This window comes from Pimephales promelas, chromosome 23 (genome assembly GCF_988280905.1).
Source record: "Pimephales promelas chromosome 23, fPimPro1.hap1.1, whole genome shotgun sequence".
In the NCBI taxonomy this organism is placed as follows: Eukaryota; Metazoa; Chordata; class Actinopteri; order Cypriniformes; family Leuciscidae; genus Pimephales; species Pimephales promelas.
Genome location: NC_142791.1, coordinates 24,078,155 through 24,092,930, shown reverse-complemented (window position 1 = coordinate 24,092,930; position 14,776 = coordinate 24,078,155). Strand labels below are relative to the sequence as shown.

Genomic DNA, 14,776 nt, shown 5'->3' with positions numbered 1-14,776 from the left:
AAGCTAGCAGGCTCTTGTTCTGTGGAGAAAGCTGAGTAGTCGGGGTTACCACCCTCTTTTTCCCGGACATGTCCGGCCGTCGATGTCGGGGATTCAGCTTTTGCTTTCTGCAGTCGCCATTCATTGTTAACATGCACAGCTTTTGTTTCAATCAAACTGAATTCATTCTGATTGGTGGATCTGAATGTAGTGTTTACATGAACGCTAAACAAGGTTCAGCGGTTGATGTGCGTTTTAACATTGCTAAGAAAATTCCCGCTCCTCCGTGAGAGATACGAGACCGGTGCGTCTCACAGTTGTCTCTCAACGGTAATCACGCCACCGGCCTCGCGCCGTTCTCCCGCGGCCCTCACTCGTCCCGCTCGCCACAGTAAACATGACGAATGGCGACTGTAGAACGCAAAAGCCGAATCCCGGACATTTTGGGCGATCTCGAAACACGGAGACTCATCACAGAGACTCACTAGTAGCCTAGACTTGTTGTTTAACTACTGCGCTCTGTTACCAATAGGTGTGGCCTCCTAGGGCAGCGGAGCAAGTGCATTCTGGGAGTTGTTGTCTTTCATCCACATAAGCCAAAAATACATTTTCTGCCTTTTTTCAGTCTAGAAAGCACCAAATTCAAAAATAATTTCACATTTCTTCTACATAAATGACCCATTTTAAATACACATTCATCTTTCCAGAGGTGAAGTATCCCTTTAAACATCCACAATATGATGAATCTCTGAGTGAAACTTTGATTATTCATCCTGTGAAAAGACTTTGACATCTTTCGGTCTTGTTTTCTTGAGTTAAATCAGAGCTCTAAAGGGTTTTGATCAGAAACATAGCTCCTTACCGCTTCAACGTCCTCGTTTTTGAGCGTCAGCTCGCGGTCTTTGGCGCGGATCTCGTCTCGCTGTTTATCTACAACTTCCTTCAGCTTTTTCATCACCTGTCGCTCCCTCTCAGTCATGCCTGGCATCACAAATTAAAAACAGCCTTATTTACTACACAGAGAACTGACATTCAGAGAAATATCAAAATATAATGCATGTTTACTCGATAGCATATTGCGCATTTTTGATTGGCACACTAGTTGCAGGAAGTTTCAGGGTTAAGTTCTTGTTTTGCACGGACCAGGTCACTGGAGAGACACAAGAAGTCTGATGAACACTGTAAGCAAATAACTTCTTGTCTGAGTGCCCATGTTGCTGCTCTTAAAATAGCTCTGTGTCCGTGCAGAGCATCTGACACACAACCACTGACACACTTCATGTTTGTCATGACCTAGAAATATAATGTTGCCAGCCTTCAATGAATATTCAGAGTTAAATACGTACTTAAAACATAAGTTTAATTATAGGGCCTAAAACTAACTTTTTTCCACACCTGCCAATGGCCGATGACTTAGATACCAGCTAAAATACACAATTCTCTATTGCAATTTCGATACCACGGCTAAAACTACTAAGCTAAAATGAATGAAAAACATTATTAAAGATAAATAACAGTAGTTTTCATGTAGAGACATTAAATAAAGTAATCAAATGTAAATTAACACTAGATAGTCTTCATTGTATAAATTAAACATAGATCAGTCGAGAGCAGTGAGTGATTTTTTCTCTGCATCAGGAATATTAGGCTGCTGTCACTTTAAGAGCTAATACACAGATCCATTGATACTGTACACATGCGTTTTCTTTCTCAACTGTTTTTATTCACTCAAGCCAGAACTGACTGCGTTTACTAGGATACTTGCCGAGAATCATTTTGTGTGAATATGTCCGTTCAAGCGCAAGAAAACATGAAAACAAAGCTAATTTCAGTATTCGTGCGCTGATTGAGAAAGCGTTAATGACCAAACTTCAAATAAGTGAGCAAGTTACAAATATTGGTATCAGCTAAAAAAATATAATTAGGGATGCAATGATAGGATTTTTTTGGGTGTTGTTATTATATAAGTTAAAGGAGTAGTTCACTTTTAAAAAAACCTTTTGCTGATAATTTACTCACCCCCATGTCATCCAAGATGTCCATGTCTTTCTTTCTTCAGTTGAAAAGAAATTAAGGTTTTTGATGAAAACATTCCAGGATTTTTCTCCATATAATGGACTTCAATGGGAACCAAATGGTTCAAGGTCCAAAAGACAGTTTCAGTGCAAACTGCAAACTGTTCAAAGGGCTTTAAACGATTCCAGACGATGAATAAGTGTCTTATCAAGCGAAACGATCGCTCATTTAAAAAAAAAAATAACAAAGTTTAAGTTTTATAAGCTCAAATGGTCGCCTTGCTCTGTTCTGTGATGTGCGGTCACGACTCTCCTGTTCGAACTCGTTCATCAAAATGAACGAATCTTTTCCAGAGTCAACTCGTTCATTTCGTTCGTTGTAAGAATCAAATGACACGAAAAAAGATTTGTTAATTTTGATGAATGAGTTCAAACAGAAGAGTCACGAACGTGCATCACAGAACAGAGCAAGGCGACCATTTGAGCTTATAAAACTTAAACTTTGGTATTTTTTTTTAAAGCGATCGTTTCGCTTGATAAGTCCCTTATTCATCGTCTGGAATCGTTTAAAGCCCTTTGAACAGTTTACACTGAAACTGTCTTTTGGACCTCGAACCATTTGGTTCCCATTGAAGTCCATTACATGGAGAAAAATCCTGGAATGTTTTTATCAAAAACCTTAATTTCTTTTCGACAGGGGTGAGCAAATTATCAGCAAAAGTTTTTAAAGTGAACTACTCCTTTAATATACATTAATATATTAATATTAACATTTATTCATTTTTAATAATCAGATGCTTATATATATTTACAGTATATATATATATATAAACTTTAATATATTAATTTATATTATATAATTATTATTATATTTATATATATATATACACATCACAGGTGCTGTCCATATACATTAAGCTGTAAATGACCCAGAATATTATTGATATATGATACAATTATTGCCTATGATACAAGTAATTTCCTGCATTCTATTCAAACAGCTCTTTGCATTTTTACATCAGTGTTGAGAGCGGCGCTGGGATGTTTGTGTAAACAGCTGCGCTCTGCGTTTGACACTGAATCAGACTGTGTGGGTCACTGTGGATTCTCTGTGCTGCTCGTGCCGTAATCGCACTGCCTCGTCTTCTGTCACATGGAGAAGGGACGCTTTGTGAAGCGTTTGTGTCAGTTCCTAAATGGCTGAAAGAATGTGTGAGAATTCCTATGGGCGTGATCACGTGTTTGCTTTGTATCCGGTACAGGCATGCTGGGAAAACAGCATCTGGCTACGTTTCAAATGGAATACTTACTGACTACATTTTGTGTCATTTTGTGTTTTTAATACATTTTTGGTTAACATTTTGTTTTGGATGCCTTATCAAATAAGTCAAATATGGTTGTATTTCATCACATTGGAAATGGAAGATCAAGTGGAGCACAATGCATTGTGGGATATAGAGTTTGACACCGTTTGAGACTGACACAATGCTTTCTTTTTATGAACACTGAGCTTTTACACTACCTTCCTGTTTCTGTATGTCCTCTTCTGTCATCGGATACTCTTTGACGGACAGGTTGTTGAGCAGTGTTTTGTTTTCCTCCTGCAGCTGGGAGATCTGGGACAACAGATCCTGGGCTTCTCCTCTCCACACATCCTCTACCAACTCCAGCTCCTGTTCACACACACACACACACACACACACACACACACGCACACACACACACACACGCACACACACACACACACACACACAGTTCAGAAGTGCCTCATAAAATATACATGAGTGTATATTTAACAACTGACCTTCACTGGAGTTACGTAATGTCTGAAACAATAAGCAAAAAAACACACAAAGCAGGAGGAGCATAATAACATATTCACAGAAGGAAAGAAGCTGTATTCAGGCCTGGGTGATATGGACAAAATATCATATCTTGACTGAATGGCAATATATAGTAGGCTATACACTTGGTATATTCTACGTTTCTCTATTTAGATAAAAAAAAAAGAAATCTGTATTTATAAAAAACAAACAAAAAAACAGTTTTTTTCACACTCCTGCCCAGTGTTGTCCAACAAACAGTGTCTACAACAAATAAAATATAGGCTATGTTATATATTATATGCAAAAATAGGTTTAATTTCACATTACATTCTAAACACTGTATCATTACAATGCTTTTTGAGCACAATTTAAATGTATTAAACTGAAAATAAAAATGAATGAAAACAATGGCAGACTAATTATATTAGGTTATTTGATTACCTCATTGCAATTGTCAATTTACAGTAACTGCTATCATACAATACACTCACTTGTAGGATTCAAATTCTATATATGGCACATTTATTGTCCATGTCCAACAACAAATGTTTTAGCAAAACGTAGCTGTTTTTGTAATAATTATTAGGCTCTTTTTCAGATGTGTGCATGCCAAACTATGTACTATATATAGATATATAAACAGTACTGTCTGCCCGTCTATAAAAAAATATATAGATATATCGAACAAACACGATTTACCACCCAGAACTAATTCATATGTCTGCTCATATGTAGATATCAATGTAAAAACTAAATGATTTTATGTGATATTATGTGAGAATCTTAGGTGCTACACTTGCCATAACATGGTATTATGGCAAGTGTAGCACCTAAGATTCTCACATAATGGACACGATGTTACATGATGGTGATGGACTGTGGTTCAGTTCCATCATTTCCTGTCCACGGCAGGAACTTAGACTTTCCCATGTACACACAGCTTTGTTCTGAAACACCACTTCTGAAACAACTTCATAATGTAATGTGTAGTAGAAGTAGTAAGATTAAAATTAATATTAATATAATATATAAATATATATTGTTAATAATAATAACTTACAAATACAATCTATATATTAAATTACTTATATTTATTATAATGTAATATTAATTACATAATAAATATTGATATTAGTAATTAAATACAATAAATATAAAATACAAACATATTAATATATTAACTCTGTATATGTAAAATATAAATTTTAAATTTGAGATATATGTATACTGTATTTGTATACTGCATATATATATATATATATATATATATATATATATATATATATATATATATTAGGGCTGTGCAAAAGTTAATTGCGATTAATCGCATCCAAAATAAAAGTCTGTGTTTACATAATATATTTGTGTGTGCTGTATATAATTATTTTGTATATATAAAAACACACACATGCATGTATATATTTAAGAAAATATGTTATTCATATATAAAATATTTATATTTATATAATATAGATTATGTATTTATAAATATATACAGAATTTAAGCACAAATAATTCTTAAATATATACATGCATGCATAGGTATTTATATATACAAAATAATTATATACAGCACACACAAATATATTATGTAAACACAGACTTTTATTTTGGATGCGATTAATCGCAATTAACTTTTGCACAGCCCTAATATATATATATATATATATATATATATATACACACACCTATATATATATATTCTGTATTATAGGCCTAACATTATAATAAGTGCAGTACGATGATCGCATTTAATAATAAAAGTTATATATATATATATATATATATATATATATATATACATACATATGTATACATATACATACATACATATAACATTACATATATATATATATATATTCCTCGAGCCTATAAAAGCACCTTTTTATGTTTCTTTTCCTTCTCCAGTCTGTCCATCCGGTCCAGTCTGAGTCGGTCCAGCTCCAGGCGCAGCTCCTCGGTCTCTGGGCTGATGCTGTTCCGACTCACCAGAACCTCCAGGATCTCCAGCACCCGGACCACCTTGGGCATGAGGCGGGACAGAGCCTCGCATCCGTACTGATCGATAATGCGCTCGAACTCTTGACCCACCACTGCGGCGATATCGTACACGTCCATCACGGTCAGATCCGCCACGTTCTTCTCCAGCGCCGAACCGAAATCCTCCATGACCGTCTCTAGAACGTTACCGTCCCTGAAGTTCGTTTCCTTCTAAACTTTCTCAGTCCCTTTAGTAGCCAAACAGATCTTCAAAGCCCCCTAAAACCTCGCTAACGACACCTCGTCGAGAATAAAAGCCATTTTGGGGTGTTTTAGGCTGAAATGGACCGAGATAAGAGTTGTCCCATTGCGGTTCGGTTTCCCTACCCTTATTTATTCCTGAGCGGCGCTTCATCTACTGCGCATGCGCACAGCTGAGGCCGCTGTGAATGTGAAATCACTGTCAAGCGCCACACTGACCTACTATATTATTATTCTTCGGTAGTTTAACTGTGTTTTATCAAAGAATTAACGGGTAGTTGACAGAACATATCAAGCAGTGACAGTGTGACACGAACCCAAAAATATTGTAAACATTTTATTATTTATTGTATGTATAATTAATTTTAACTCATATTAAATGAGAATATGGTTAAACTATGGTTAGTGTAGTAACACCGTGGTTAATTTGTAGTTGTAAATTTGCATTTAAAACTTTAAGTACATTTTCTTTAATAAACTAAAATGTGAAAAAATATCCCAAATTTAGTACCAGACATTGATGGCGCTGATAAACAAAAATAGCCTGGAAAACAAATAAAAACAAGGTCTAGTAACTCACTAAATGATTATATAAGTTAGAATATAAATTACAAGGCATTATCTTTAATTCACAACATATGGTATTGTCAAACTATTCAGGAGGATACAATACAGAGATACAGAGACTCTAATGATGCGCTTCAGAATAATGTACATTATTATTATTAGATGGTTTCTTTTTTATACATCCAGGTCACCAGTTTCACCTAAACTGTAGGAAATAAAAGAAGAAAAACGGCTTAATGTCTGAATGTCGTTATAATGGCAATATTGACACTAGAAACACAGGTAAAGTGGTCTAAAGCTAAAAGTGTCTGTTAAAACTTACTGGATTCTTGAGGATGCTGCCTGATTTATGAAAGATTGAGGTTCGTTTCGAGCTGGTTTTGGCTGGTTCGGGTGTGGGGAGATCCTGTCTGGGTGGGTCCAGTCTCAGTGGTTCGAATCTGGGTGGATCCAGTGTGAACACATCCAGACTGGGCAGTTCCATTGTGGGCGGGTCAGGAAAAACAGTGGGCAGCGAACTGTCAAAACTATTGACTGCGTTCTCCGGAGGCGAGTCCATTGGGATCCCACCAATCTCGTAGTGCTTTTTCCTGAGCTCTCCCAACCGCACGCGCTCGTTCGCCAGCTGCTTCTCCAACTCTAACACTTTCACCTAGAAACAAACAGGAGTTTATGTTTATGCATGAATTGGAAATCATTTTACTTGCAAAATGATCCTCTAGAATTTAATTAGATGGTCTAAACAACATTTTGGTTTCAGAATTGATTCTGTGTTAAACGTGAGTTTGCAGCAGGGTCGGAAATGAATGTGCGCTCTAGCGAATTCTCTCATCATAATCAACAAAGTGCCGCCACAATGCGAGTAAGATATTAATTTCGCTACAGTGATTGTAATGTGAGTTTTTGTGAGAGAGCATAACTCACGGTACAATGAAGACACGGACCGCTTCAATAATGGGGAATTTATTTGCTTGCTTTCTGTATATAATTTATTCCATTTTGTTTTTCTACTTTTTCTTATTTTTTATCGACAATAATGATTTTACAGTCCTAACCTGTAATGAGTAATTTCATTTTAAAATTGCTATACTTTATGTTGGCTATCAATTGTTATGTGAATACATGTGTGCAAACTTTGAGCAGCATTAAACAGCATAAATGCCATGTCTGTTCCACCGTGGCAATGTAAAGATGGATTTTGTTGGTGTTGATATCATTTTATTATGATAATTATAATAGTAATTCTAATTCTAATAGTATTCTGATTTATTGAAAAGACAACAGAGATACATTTCAAAAAGGAATTATAAAAATGTAAATCAATTCGGGGGCAAATATTGGCCCTTAAACGAGTAGTTTACTTTAAAAAAAACTTTTGCTGATAATTTCCTCACCCCCATGTCATCCAAGATGTCCATGTCTTTCTTTCTTCAGTCGAAAAGAAATTAAGGTTTTTGATGAAAACATTCCAGGATTTTTCTCCATATAATGGACTTCAATGGGAACCAAATGGTTCAAGATCCAAATAAGAGTTTCACTTCAGCTTCAAAGCGCTTTAAACGACACCAAACGATGAATAAGGGTCTTAACTAGCGAAACAATCACTCATTTCAAAAATAAATACAAAAGTTATATAAGCTCAAATGCTCGCCTTGCTCTGTTCTGTGATGACGAATCTTTTTTCGAGTCATTTGGTTCATTCAACGAACGAAATCAACGAAATGACTCGAAAAAAGATTCGTTCATTTTGATGAACGAGTTTCGAACAGGAGAGTCACGAACGCGCATCACGGAATAGAGCAAGGCGAGCATTTGTGCTTATAAAACGTAAACTTTTTTATTTATTTTTGAAATGACCGATCGTTTTGCTAGATAAGACGCTTATTCATCGTCTGGTGTCGTTTAAAGCCCTTTAAAGCTGCACTAAAACTCTCATTTGGACCTTGAACCGTTTCAAGGTCCAAATGAAAGACCAAAGAAAACCTTCATTTCTTTTCGACTGAAGAAAGAAAGACATGGACATCTTGGATGACATTATATATTATATGTAAATTATCAGCAAAAGTTTTTTTTAAAAGTGAACTACTCCTTTAAAGGAAAAGTTCCTTTCTGACACTGGTTTGTTGTGGCGCACTTTACTCCTAAAACACTACAATTTTTTCGCTTTGGTAAACTAACCTGTGAATCCATTTCTTCTGTTTTGAGCTTTATAAGAGACATGTCAGAAAAGTCCATGGAGTCTGTGGGGGGGAAAAAATAGCTTGAGTACACACTTCGCTATCGCTACATGCATAGAGTATGTTTGACGCTTTTTGCATTTGTGTCCTTGACACTCACTTTTGTCCTCAATCTGCATTTGTCCTGACTTGGTAGAGGTCACCACAACAGCGGCCATGTCGTTCACGTGGCGGGACGCCTGCTGTAAAGTTTGGAGCTTCTTGTTGCCTCGATCCGCCTTTACCTGTTAAATGAAGGATTGATGTGTCACAATAAACTGATCTGATTGGATTGAAAGCACACTCATATCTCTCTCATGGATTTTACCTTTGAAGCAGCGACAAGTTGCGCCGTACTGGCCGCGATCTCATGAGAGCAGACGATCAGCTCTTCATATTTTCCTCCACCAGTCACGACTTTATCAGCCGATTCACTTTGTGAGAATGTAAATCAGTTATGCAGACGTACACTAATATATACACTAATATATATAATATATAGAGGTTAAAACTTTAAATCTGCACTCAAATGTACTCACAGCATCCGTGTCGCACCCCATCCTACAGCCTTTGACGCAGAGATGAGACCCTCCGTCCAACGGGAATTTTTAGCATAAAAGTCTTTATCAGAACCGGCGCCCTAAGACCAAAACAAGACCCTGTGTTTAAGAGTGTGAATGCATATTATTTATGATCTAAAATTACTCATATAACCAAATCTTACCCGGCCACTTTTCACAATGTCTCTCTGCAGGTCAGTAGAGGCCGTCACCAGCATGTGTATAGCCTATGGACAAGGTGACAGAAGAGATTCAAAATGACATTTATCTTGATATGCACTACCGTTCAAAGGTTTTTGAATTGCTCAACAAGACTTGAATTTGATCAAAATACAGTAAAAAGAATAATATTGTGAAATATTATTGCAATTTAAAATGTTTTTAAATATATTTTAAAATGCAAAACTCTCTGTTTGACTCTGTTCTGTTTGTGTTTCGTGAATGAGCCCGACTATGATTGTGCTAATAAATTAATCAATCTGTAATTAGGAAAAATATTTTGGTAATGTTTTGGTAACATAACTAATTGCATTTTGAAATATAAGCTTCTGTTTAAAAGTTGGTCAGATTTTGTTATGTTTTTGAATGAAGTCTCTTCTGCTCACCAATGCTGAATTTATTTAATTAAAAATACAGTAAAAACAGTAATATTGTGAAATATTTTTATAATTTCAAATGGCTGTTTTCTATTTGAATATATTTTCAAATGTAATTTATTCCTGTGATCAAAGCTGAATTTTCAGCATCATTACTCCAGTCTTCAGTGTCACATGATCCTTCAGAAATCACTCTAATATGATGATTTGCTCTGCTCAAGAAAAAAAATTTGTATATAATCAATGTTGAAAACAGTTGTGCTGCCTTATATTAGTGTGGAAACCATGATATATTTTCTTTCTTTTTTTTTCAGAAATCTTCGATAATTAGAAAGTTTCAAAGAAAAGTATTTATTTAACATTAGTCACTTTTGATCAATTTAATGTGTCCTTGTTGAATAAAAGTAATTTCTTTCAAACCTTTAAACAATAGTGTATTTAACACATTCATCTCGTTAAGTCTAAACATACCTTCATTAGATCCGAACAGGAGCCGATGATGCTGTAATAGTACAAAACACGAAAACTGAAATATATTACACAAACACGACAAACTTTATGTTACCTATGAAACTATATCCCAAACAAACCTTTGGTTAACTTCCAGTTTCACTCCAGAAGTATCTCGTCTTGCCTGGCTCAATATTTCCTGTGTTACATAAGAAAAAGTCATAGCAAATGATCCTCGAGTTGAATCCAGCATCATCAACACGGTGCTAACTTACATCCATTCTCAGCACAGCATCTTCAATGGCAGAGGAAGTCGCAGCCATTTCCTTATCCACCATATCTGCCAACTCTTCCTTCCGCACGTCTGCTCCCTTGGGCCGCAGGTCCTGCGAAAGATAGGGAAGGGGTCACTTATTACTCCACACAAACACTGGCATCATTTAAAGTCTGAAGATGCCATCTCTGGCCCACCGCACCTGTCCTTGGCTGAGGATACGCTGGACCACGCAGCGGACGGCAGTGGGGTCTGCTCTCGGGAGCGTGGCCTTCATCTTCAGCTCTTTCAGGTACTGCAGACACTGAGTGGCACAATCCCGGCAGTTATCCGTCAAACCTATGGAGAAATGAACCAAAACCGCATCAGGAAATATTTGCATATATGCATAAGGTGGTCAAGATGGTTTTTGTTGCACATTTGTAGATTTGCTGCTGATTCAAGATGGTAAAGCGGCTCTAACTAGCTTGACTAATGTGGTCTACCAAGTTGCAACCAGGTCTAAGGTTGACAGTCCAGTCATCTAGACCAGTTTGATCCATAAATGAGCCATGGACCATCAGGTATTAGATGGATTTTCTAATGCAAATCAGTGGTAAAACAAAACTTTCAACAACTATAAGACTATGCTAATTTGTAACTTATGTTTAATAAATTACTAATTACATCTTGACCATCTTGGACTTGTCTAAGAACCATAAATGAGGAGCTTGGACCTCATTTACGGATGTAGTATTAGCTGGATTTTATACAGAACTTTGAACAAATTTAAAGAATATGTTAATTTGCTAATTCATTTTTAGAAATTAAAAAATATATGCAGACAACCTTGGACAATCTAAGGACCATAAATGAGCAGTTTGGGCCAGCTAAAACCATGCAAAACCATCTGGTATTAGCTGGGTTTTGTAATCACTTCGAAGACTCTGTTAATTTTTATGTTTTTAAAGAAATTATCAAATATATCTAGACCAGCTTGCACCATAAATGAGCAGTTTGGACTGGGTAAAACCATGCAAAATGATCCCGTATTCATAAAGATTCACAGAATCCTCTCAGAAAAATCTTAATTTAGCTTAAAAACTTTTATGTAGGAGTCTTAGCTTAAGAGCGATTCGGGACTGATCTGAGAGCAACTCTGAGTAATGAAAAGACAAAAGCTCTCATCTTAGTGAGGAGGCGGGGCTGACCCCGTTGCCATGTATGACATAATCTTTAAAAGACTGTGATTGGTTGGTTGTCCAAGAAGGGAAAAAAAGAGTGATTTTAAGTATAGGGTCTATTCTAAACCTTCACTTTGAAATTGCATGCGTAATTTTTCATATTTGACCATTCTCACACACACACATTATATACAGTATGTGTTAAATTTACCATGCTGTTAATTTCCTATAAGGTATTTGATTGGCTTAGAATGATAAAATTGTTCCACTCTTTCCAATTACACTGATTGCTGTCTATTTAAGTGGTGGTTTAAATGTTGGTTTTAATGTAACAAACATGGAATCATAACCAAGAAGGACGAGAAAGCCCAACTGGACAGAAGAACGGTGTTTACTGTTAGTCCAGTTAGTGGATGAACACAAGGCCATCCTTAAAGGAAAATTCGGCCCGGTGTCAATCTATAGCGTCTTATTAACTCACTGTCATCCATTGTGTGCAACACATTTCTTCTCCCTGCCATTTTCTCCTCTGCTAAAGAAACTCTTAAAGGAGTAGTTCACCTTTGAAAAAATTTTGCTGATAATTTACTCACCCCCATGTCATCCAAGATGTCCATGTCTTTCTTTCTTCAGTTGAAAAGAAATTAAGGTTTTTGATGAAAACATTCCAGCGTTTTTCTCCATATAATGGACTTCAATGGGAACCAAACGGTTCAAGGTCCAAAAGACAGTTTCAGTGTTTATAAGTTTAAGTTTTATAAGCTCAAATGCTCGCCTTGCTCTGTTCTGTGATGCACGTTTGACACTCCGGTTCGAACTCGTTCATCAAAATGAACAAATCTTTTTCCGAGTCATTTTGTTCATTCAACGAACGAAACGAACAAATTGACTTGGTAAAAGATTTGTTAATTTTGATAAACGAGTTCGAACAGGAGAGTCACGAACGCGCATCACAGAACAGTGCAAGGCGACCATTTGAGTTTATAAAACTTAAACTTAGTTATTTATTTTTTTAAATGAGCGATCGTTTCGCTCGATAAGACCCGAAGTTGGACCGAAGCAGGACCGAAGTTGTGGAATAGGTTGCCCTTGTACATCAGGCAGTCCCAAACCATTACTATTTTTAAATCTAATCTTAAAACTTATTATTACAGTTTGGCATTTGACGCTGTGTGAGAGTTTGTTTTATTTTCTTATTATTTTATTGTATTACTGTCTTTTATTTTTTGTATCTTGGTCATGTTGGTTTGGTCCTTATCGTATAAGTATGTATGTGTACAGCACTTTGGTAAACACTTGTTGTTTTTGAAAAAGTGCTATATAAATAAACTTTGACTTTGACTTTGACCCTTATTCATCGTCTGGAATTTAGACGATAAATTTGTTTAAAGCCCTTTGAACAGTTTGCACTGAAAGTGTCTTTTGGACCTTGAACCATTTGGTTACCAGTAAAGTCCATTATATGGAGAAAATCCTGGAATGTTTTCATCAAAAGCCTTAATTTCTTTTCGACTGAGGAAAGAAAGACATGGACATCCTGGATGACATGGGGGTGAGTAAATTATCAGCAAATTTTTTTTTTAAAGTGAACTACTCCTTTAAGCCTCTTAAAAGTCCTTGTTCGTACTCCTAACAATTTTGACCCTCTTTTAAGGGTTAAGATACTCTCTGAATTAATTTTTACTTTACTTTACTAGTGCAAAGAGTAAACGCCCACATTTCAAAGAATTTTCTTAGAATTTTGTCACTAGGAGCTTCTCTTTGTATTAGATTCTTTATGAATACGGACCCTGGTATTAGCTGGATTTTCGAATGCAAATCATTGGTACGAAGTTTGTAAAATGACTGTAAATGCAAAATATTTAAAGAATTTATAAATATTTTGTAAATTTTTAGATTCATTTTGATTGTCAACAGCACTGAATACACAAGAAATTTGCATGTGTGTGTTTTTTTAACAGTAAAGAAGAATTCTGGTTCTCACGGTCTGCTTGGTCCGTAGGTGCTGAGTGGGCAGTGCCAGCTCCGTTAACAATAGTGTCAGCGATGAGATGGGAGAACTGGGTCACCGACCTCAACAAACCACTCGCATCTAGAGGAAGAGGAAGAGATTACATCCCACAACTAACGCTGAACCTGTAACTTACTGATGGAGAACATGCTTACCATTATTATTCCTCAAATAGGCTGCATGACTCTGCTGCATCTTATCAATGGACGCCAACGTCAACTCAGCCCGATTGATCAAATAATCTGCAAGCAGAGATTAGAGATGTGTAGAGAACTGATGAGGATGTTGAGAGGAATGAGGAGGAGGATGAGGAAGGACAGACCTGGCGTGCTGGTGCAGCGCACATGTAGCGGATCGTCCACTTTGGCCACGGCGTCCAGCACGATGCCCTCGGCCTCCACCACGGCACACTGCAACAAACTGAACTGCTCGTCCTGCAGCTTCTGCTGAAACCCTCCTGAGTCCTGGCTCAACTGCACAGGAAAAACACACCACAAACGTAACAATTAAGACCACACAGTAGATTCACCTGGGCAGCAGCCCAATTTAATAGGATTACAGTGTCCCAAATCATCATAATTCAGCATTATATCAGCTATCAGTCAGCCTGCTCTCTAAATATTGACACATCTAATATTTATATTATATCAAAAATATTATATAATGTTTAATGTTTACAATTATTAAATTGTAATCAGTCAGCGTACTTTCTAAATACTGGTATAACTAATATTATATTTAGAGCCCGACCGATAAAGGCCGATACCGATACAAATATTGGTTTTAAACTCCGATATTCCAATATATCGGCCGATATTTTATTTTTTTCACAGAAAAGACAAATTTCCCTAACATTAGTTATTTGTAGTTATTTATGA

The 14,776-nt window shown here is 36.3% G+C and overlaps 2 protein-coding genes across 3 annotated transcripts in view; both read right to left on the bottom strand.

The window, feature by feature from the left end:
• The window catches only part of rilpl1 (Rab interacting lysosomal protein-like 1), a 21,125-nt gene extending 15,136 nt beyond the window's left edge, over positions 1 to 5,989 (bottom strand). For both annotated transcript variants that reach the window (XM_039676583.2, XM_039676584.2), the window contains exons 1-3: positions 5,702 to 5,989; positions 3,517 to 3,667; positions 842 to 960 (exon numbers count right to left, since the gene is read on the bottom strand). In XM_039676583.2, the coding sequence (XP_039532517.1) occupies positions 842 to 960; positions 3,517 to 3,667; positions 5,702 to 5,989 (558 nt within the window). The remainder of the gene's footprint in view (positions 1 to 841; positions 961 to 3,516; positions 3,668 to 5,701) is intronic.
• Positions 5,877 to 14,776, bottom strand: part of hip1ra (huntingtin interacting protein 1 related a) — a 27,051-nt gene continuing 18,151 nt past the window's right edge. Inside the window, exons 21-34 of the mRNA XM_039676579.2 lie at positions 14,221 to 14,371; positions 14,054 to 14,140; positions 13,872 to 13,979; positions 10,927 to 11,063; positions 10,726 to 10,836; positions 10,591 to 10,649; positions 10,472 to 10,502; positions 9,569 to 9,631; positions 9,384 to 9,484; positions 9,173 to 9,278; positions 8,966 to 9,089; positions 8,807 to 8,868; positions 6,951 to 7,280; positions 5,877 to 6,833 (exon numbers count right to left, since the gene is read on the bottom strand). Of these exons, the coding sequence (XP_039532513.2) occupies positions 6,825 to 6,833; positions 6,951 to 7,280; positions 8,807 to 8,868; positions 8,966 to 9,089; positions 9,173 to 9,278; positions 9,384 to 9,484; positions 9,569 to 9,631; positions 10,472 to 10,502; positions 10,591 to 10,649; positions 10,726 to 10,836; positions 10,927 to 11,063; positions 13,872 to 13,979; positions 14,054 to 14,140; positions 14,221 to 14,371 (1,479 nt within the window). The 3' untranslated portion in view covers positions 5,877 to 6,824. The remainder of the gene's footprint in view (positions 6,834 to 6,950; positions 7,281 to 8,806; positions 8,869 to 8,965; positions 9,090 to 9,172; positions 9,279 to 9,383; positions 9,485 to 9,568; positions 9,632 to 10,471; positions 10,503 to 10,590; positions 10,650 to 10,725; positions 10,837 to 10,926; positions 11,064 to 13,871; positions 13,980 to 14,053; positions 14,141 to 14,220; positions 14,372 to 14,776) is intronic.